Consider the following 7500-nt stretch of genomic DNA (forward strand, 5'->3'; position numbering starts at 1 on the left):
AGAGCACAAGAGAGGGGGGAGAGCGAGAGACAGAGAGCACAAGAGAGGGATAGAGAGCGAGAGAGAGAGAGCACAAGAGGGAGAGAGCGAGAGAGAGAGCACAAGAGGGGGAGAGGGAGAGAGAGAGCACAAGAGGGAGAGAGCGAGAGCACAAGAGGGGGAGAGGGAGAGAGAGAGCACAAGAGAGGGAGAGAGCGAGAGACAGAGAGCACAAGAGAGGGAGAGAGCGAGAGAGAGAGCACAAGAGAGGGGGAGAGGGAGAGAGAGAGCACAAGAGAGGGAGAGAGAGAGAGAGTGAGAGAGAGAGCACAAGAGAGGGAGAGAGGGAGAGAGAGAGCACAAGAGAGGGGGAGAGGGAGAGAGAGAGAGCACAAGAGAGGGAGAGAGAGAGAACACAAGAGAGAGAGCACAAGAGAGGGAGAGAGAGAGAGAGAGAGCACAAGAGAGCGAGAGAGAGAGCACAAGAGAGGGAGAGAGAGAGAGAGAGAGCACAAGAGAGCGAGAGAGAGAGCACAAGAGGGAGAGAGAGAGCACAAGAGAGGGAGAGAGAGAGAGAGAGAGCACAAGAGAGCGAGAGAGAGAGCACAAGAGGGAGAGAGAGAGCACAAGAGAGGGAGAGAGCGAGAGACAGAGAGCACAAGAGAGGGGAGAGAGCGAGAGAGAGAGAGCACAAGAGAGGGAGAGAGCGAGAGAGAGAGCACAAGAGAGGGGGAGAGGGAGAGAGAGAGCACAAGAGAGGGAGAGAGAGAGAGAGTGAGAGAGAGAGCACAAGAGAGGGAGAGAGGGAGAGAGAGAGCACAAGAGAGGGAGAGAGGGAGAGAGAGAGCACAAGAGAGGGAGAGGAGAGAGCACAAGAGAGGGAGAGAGGGAGAGAGAGAGCACAAGAGAAGGAGAGAGAGAGCACAAGAGAGGGGGAGAGGGAGAGAGAGAAGCACAAGAGAGGGGGAGAGGGAGCACGAGAGGGAGAGAGAGAGCACAAGAGAGCGAGAGAGAGAGCACAAGAGAGGGAGAGAGAGAGCACAAGAGAGGGGGAGAGGGAGAGGGAGAGCACAAGAGAGGGGGGAGAGGGAGAGAGAGAGCACAAGAGAGGGAGAGAGTGAGAGAGAGAGAGAGAGAGAGAGAGAGAGAGAGAGAGAGAGAGAGAGCACAAGAGAGCGAGAGAGGGAGATAGTGAGTGTGTTCAAAAGAGAAAGGCAAGACTGAATAGGAATACAAGATACAAGCCAGATTATAAATATTTATATGGGGGGGAGAGAGAGAGAGGAGAGGGAGAGAGAGGAAAGGGAGGAAAGGGAGAGAGGGGGGGAGAGATGTTGCAAGGGAATAAAAAAAAAACAGAAAAGAGAAGATGGAGAGTGGACACAGGGAGACATGGAGAGCACAAGACCACCCCCCCACCCCCCCCCACCCCACACACACCTCCTGACTTCAGAAGTAGTGGAAGGTGCAAGGAGCTGTATGGGTTGGTTTTTTTTTTAAATCTCCCCCCTCCTTCTCTCCCCCCCTCCTTCTCTCCCCCCATGCAATGCCTGAGCGCCGGCTTTCGCCCGCGTTCCCCCACCGACTACCATCCCTCTCCACTTCTTTCTCCCCCCCCCCCCCTTTATCCCCGCTCCTCCTCCTCCTCCATCCCGTTCTCCCCCGGAGTGACAAGAGATGAGCAGCACCAGCAGCACAAAGCACCGCTGTACCGGCTCAGCGCTTCCCCCCTCCTGAGCGCCACGGCGGCGGCGGCGGCGATGGTATCGGACGATCCCGGCGTCCGTTCTGCCATTGTTGTACACGGAGTCACTGTGAATTCACTGAATCAACAGCTTGTGCTGGGTTTCAACCCTGCCTGCCCCACCCCCCCTTTTTAAAAACATGTCAGACAATGATGATAACACAAGCACACACACACACACAACTGCAGGCTAGTTTCTAATTCACTATGCAGATAAGAGGGTTTTGATCATGGGGGGGGGGGGGGGCTGGTCTGTGTCCAGAGGAGAGGGTCTGCCTGTCCGATTTGAGCGCTCAACGCCAACCAGAGCCACATGCGATCGTCCATCTACATGAAATGAGCCATCGCTTGCGGTCCGAGTCCTCTGCTGTGACCAGATGATTGACAGGTTCGCACGCACGGGCTTGTCTGGCGGACCTGCGGTACCTTTTCAAACGGTTGTATCTATTGCAGTTGGGGCACTGCTGCCCGTGTGCCGGACACTCCCTCGGTGGGTGATTTCCAGCGCAATTTCTGCAGTTGGTGATCCCTGTGGTTGAGGCTTGGTCACTCTGCGGTGTTGATCCGACTCCCTTCTGCTTCTTCCTAAAGGCTTTGGGATGTTGGACAGCGCCCACGCTGACTGGGGCGTGCACTGGAGTGGTCAGAGCTATGCTGCGTTGCTCAGCTAGTTCACTTATTTGACACGGACGAATAGCCTTAGCTAGAGTTAGCTCACTTTCCTGGAGTAGTGCTTGCCTGACACGTATCACTGGTAACGCCGCACACTAAACGGTCTCTGATCAGCTCCTCCTGGAGAACTCCGAAATTACAGCTTTTCCATTCGATCCTGAGGGTACTCCCATATGCTTCCACTGTTTCCCCAGGCTTCTGGTGTTGAAGGACTGCCTCTGCATGGTGATGTTTGTCTGAGCGTTGCACAATTCCCTGGATTTTCTTTTCAAACATCCCGGGTCTTCTCGTGTCTCTGCCCGCCTCATGGCGACCCCGCCTTCTGCGAGCACCGCTGGTAAATATGGGAATGAGCGTTCACGTCCGATCGCCTCTGCTCCTGCTAAATTTAGCAGTATGTATGCTTGCGTTTTGGCTGGTTTGTCACTGTGCGCTGCGGCGACGACTATGTCATATTCCTGCTCGAACATGCGCCAGTTCTCTGCTACATTACCATCGAAGGTAAGAGGGTCCGGTCGCCGAAATCTGTCTGCCATTGTCGTCCTTCTAGCGAGCTTTTTCTTCTTTCGTCTTTGTGGAGTTCCTTACGTGCAGAGGGAACGGCTACGTTACTGTAAACCGGTTACTTTCTTGCCCGGTGCGGGATTCGATACGGGGTGTACTGCACCACAAGGCGACAGCACTAACCGCTCGGCTAAAGGGTCAGACCCGTTAGCTAGGGACTAACGTGTCTTATTAGTAGTTTACAGTCGTCACCCTCCCCGGAAGCGCGCCCTCGCGCTTTTGTTCTTCCCGCGCTCCGAAGAGACTTCTGAGGATCTGCACACTTCCGGATCCTGCCGCTGCCACCAATGTAAGCGGTTATTTTCTTGCCCGGTGCGGGATTCGATACGGGCTGTACTGCACCACAAGGCGACATCGCTAACTGCTCGGCTAAAGGGTCAGACCCGTTAGCTAGGGGGCTAACGTGTCTTATTAGTAGTTTACATTAGTTAGCCAGCGCCGCTAACTAAACCCACTTTGCCGAACAAGGCGTCGGATCTAACTACGGACCTTTCGAGTCGGGGAAGTATCAGGTGTCACTTCTGACACCATGTAGAATGGCTCGCATGGAGGCAGCGTTAGCGGCTAGGCCTAACATTTAATAATCATCGCAGGGGAACTCACGCACAGTGTACAGGCATGTAGCTGTGTGTATAGTGCCGCCACTAGGTGGCATGATCACGTGACTACTCTGTAAGTACGGAATGCAGGCCAGTACAAACATAACGCTACAAGGTTATCTACATTAACTCCGCCCATTCGCCTCCTACCACTGACTTTTCATGCATTCGAGCCGCTTTGTAAATTTCGCTTCGCGTTCGGCTAACGCACCCTGACAGCGGTGCGGGCCGCTGGCGAGAGTACAGAATGGAGGAAGCTAACATTTTAGCAGCGTCTAATTTTATACCGCTGCGCTCTGCCAGAACATGAATTACTACAGGAAAGAGGTGTGCCGTGACTTGCTGTCAGTCATGGAGCAGGAGTAGATTGTGTATGTTTCATTAACTTTATTGTATCTGATGTATTTTTAGTCGCAAAGCTTAACGGTGCCGGGAGAGCGCACAAAACAAGTCACTGAGCCGGTTTCTGGTGTGAAGGAGGCCACAGCTTGAAACCTACCGACGTATGGCAGCCAAAAAGAAAAGAAGCCCCCCTGACCGAACAAACGGCTTCGGGAGGTACTGACCTAGCCAGTCGTTAAACTTCTTGACCTCAGAGGGAAGTCCCAGTTCGGTGAAGTCTCCGGCGTGGATGAACACGTCCCCATACGGCATCTGGATGGCGTCCGTGCGGGAGTGCGTGTCCGATATACACACGAAGCGCGTGTAGCCGGGCGGCTTGGGCGTGTCGTGAGGCATGGGGTCAACCCTAAGGAGAGAGAGGAGGGAGATTAAGGGGTCATTGCTACTGCTAATGCATTTAGCAATTAAAACACAGGAACAGATTCAGCTCAGTATCTTCAATCGCGAGGGGCGGGACGGAGACCGGAGACAGATGAAACTGACAGCAGGCCGCAAAAAAGCACAATGCTGTGGAGGAGAGCAAGACAAAAACAGATGTGCGTGTGTGTGTGTGTGTGTGTGTGTGTGTGTGTGTGTGTGTGTGTGTGTGCGCAAAGAGAAAAGAGAATAAAGGTGCGGGGATAGAAAAAGAGTAGAGTCTTGTGGGAGTTTCAGGGAGCGTGCGAGCAGCTCCGCGGGGTCTCCAGGGGGAGAGGGGAGCTGGTGAATAACCGTGGCCCACTTTAGTGAGCCATCCTCCAGGTACCATAAAACCCAACCCTGCCTCCTCCTCTTCCTCCTCCTCCTCCTCCACCACCGTCGCCACAAAAACAGATAGATAAAGTGGGGGACCGATATATACATGCACACATGTAGGAAGAACAGCAAGAAATGTGACTCACAAAGAAAGAAAGTTTCACCTCCGGTATCAAGTCACTGTGCGTAAAGTTAATATAAGTGGAGGTGACGTCATACTTTATTGCCTTGCCCCTATCATTATATTTTGCGTCCAGCCCTACGGGGATGTCAAGGCTCAGCCAGTCCAAGGAGCAGCTTGGACTTCAGCGACCAACTAAAGGAAACTCATAGCTGAAATCCGGGACTTTTCGGCTTGAAGAAGCAGTTATTGTGATGTAACCTGACTCCATGGCCCACATGAGCGAAATAACTCATCTTAAGCACGGTTGGAGACTCTCTCCACATACTGCTGTGGAAATGCCTGACGGGGTAGGACTAAACACTGGAGCAGCGGCAAACATGTTCCTACTGAACCAGGGAACAACTGAAAAATGATGATGATGATGGTGGTGTGGCGATGCGTCTGCTGGACGGCTAACCTATGAAATCTACAATCAATATTACAGCACAAGAAGTCCGTGGTGGCGTAGCGGTCTAAGCATCGGCTTTGTGTCGACGCAGTTGGGGTTCGCGCCCCGGTCTCGTCAGATCCGACTATGACCGGACTCGGTGAAGCAGCAATAATTGGCAACGCTGTCTTCGGGAGGGGGGCGGAGTCGGCTTGTGTTCGTCACATGAATGCGTCTCTTGGTGTGTCGGAAAAAACGGTGGTTCGGCCTGGAGTCGCCTCGCCACTTTCGTGACAAGGCGACTCCTTCGAGACTGCAGTTGGCGAACGCACGCAGTACGAGGGTGGGTGTTTGAATTCAAATAGGGATCGATTGGCCACTAAACTGGGAGAAAAAGGGAAAAATTAAAAAATATATAGATTAATAACCGGGGTGGGAACCGTTTCCTGCTGAGCTGCCGGGTGGAGCAGCCACGGTGGCTGCTGCACCCGGTTGGTAGTTCTCACTGGGCCGTCTCTCTGCCCTGCTAAACACCACCCCCCTAACAAGTGCACACTTTGTCCCACGACCCACCCCTGAAAATGTCATCGTTCTTCAAACACGTGCAGGAAAAGTAAACTGAGACGACGGACGGAAGCAAAGACAAAAGGAATTTTCCAGAAACAAACGCTAGAAACGAAAACACCATCGTTCAAAAAAAGGCCGATAACTTGAACGGAAAGAACAAAAACAGCAGATTTGAGGGAAAACATGAAACAAGTTGACTTGTTCGAGAATAAAAGTGAAGCCCCCACCACCACCACCACACCCCCCCCCCCGCCGGCAGCCTGTCTTGACTCATTTTGAGATTAAAGAGGCTAAACGTTGAATATTAGAGGAAATGACTTGAAGATGGGTCTTTTGTCGCAGCGTTGCTCGCGGGGCCATATTTGTGTTTCTACCTCCGTCTACTCACATGTGCACGTGCGGGGGCTGGAAGCGTCCCTGGTTGATGTTGTAGAAGGTGAAGGCCTGGGTGGGGTTGGTGCTGTACTCGTCCACCTCCACCGCCGTCCTGCCGCCGCGCTGAACCTGCGACTGGGCCGCGGACTGCTGCCTCCTGGCCGCCATGATCTCGGACAGGGTGAACGCCATGGTTCCTCGGGTGGGGGAGGGGGTTGAGGGTGGGAGGGTCAAGGGTGAGGAGCGTAGGTGGGCGATATCGGCAGGATTGTGTCCCGGCTGAGTTGGGTGGCCGAGCTGGAACAGGCGGTCTCGGGAGGCTCACTGAAAAGTCCAGCTCAACGCCGCTCTACTGGTACTGGGGTGGTGGAACAACATCACCTCCCTCCTGAGCTTCGCCTCCCGTTGGGTCTGCTGCTCCTCTGCACCTGAGGAGAAACGCATCAAAATGAAGAGACAGGACAGAGGGGTTAACTGTGTGTGTGTACACGTGCTAGCATGCATGAGCATCAAGAGCAGAGAGGAGAAGAAGAAGAAGAAGAAGGCTGAACGTCACTTCAGAGTCGACGTCCTAATAGGCACATGTGTGTGTGAGTCACACTGCCAAGGACGCCACGTGAGGCACATTTGGCTTCATCAGTCACGTCGCGCTCCAACTCCTATCGCTCGATGGAAAACCAAATCTGTCAAGGCCGACTTGTTTGACTACTCTTGAAGAAAAAGATTCTGCATATCTTTTTTTTTTTGGATCCCCCCCCTCCCCTCCCCTTTTTTCTCCCCAATTGTATCCGGCCAATTACCCCGCTCTTCTGAGCCGTCCCGGTCGCTGCTCCGCCCCCTCTGCTGCAGACTACCACATGCCTCCTCCCGTACATGTGGAGTCGCCAGCCGCTTCTTTTCACCTGACAGGGAGGAGTTCCCCCCCCCCCCCGAACAGGCGCCCTGACCGATCAGAGGAGGCGCTAGTGCGGCGACCAGGACACATACCCACATCCGGCTTTCCCACCTGCAGACACGGCCAATTGTGTCTGTAGGGACGCCCGACCAAGCCGGAGGTAACACGGGGATTCGAACCGGCGAGCCCCGTGTTGGCAGGCGACGGAATAGACCGCCACGCCACCCGGGCGCCCCAAGATTCTAGCATATCTAACAAAATAATGTGATTTAGTCAGATTTAATGACCTCTTGGACAACACGCCTCGTTTCCTCTCTGAAATTACCCCAACCGTCATCGCTGGAGGGATAAGCCCCCTTAGCAGACGGAGCTTGGAAGCTGCACATACAGATGCGATACACCTGGTGACATCACACA

At 53.8% G+C, this 7500-nt stretch overlaps 1 protein-coding gene across 1 annotated transcript in view; it reads right to left on the reverse strand.

Moving 5' to 3' along the window:
- mpped1 (metallophosphoesterase domain containing 1) overlaps nucleotides 1-6380 on the reverse strand; it is a 72067-nt gene extending 65687 nt beyond the window's left edge. Inside the window, exons 1-2 of the mRNA XM_056277798.1 lie at nucleotides 6202-6380; nucleotides 4125-4306 (exon numbers count right to left, since the gene is read on the reverse strand). Coding sequence (XP_056133773.1) covers nucleotides 4125-4306; nucleotides 6202-6380 — 361 coding nt within the window. The remainder of the gene's footprint in view (nucleotides 1-4124; nucleotides 4307-6201) is intronic.
- Nucleotides 6381-7500: the final 1120 nt, after the last annotated feature.

This window comes from Lampris incognitus, chromosome 3, assembly GCF_029633865.1.
Source record: "Lampris incognitus isolate fLamInc1 chromosome 3, fLamInc1.hap2, whole genome shotgun sequence".
NCBI classification, from domain to species: domain Eukaryota; kingdom Metazoa; phylum Chordata; class Actinopteri; order Lampriformes; family Lampridae; genus Lampris; species Lampris incognitus.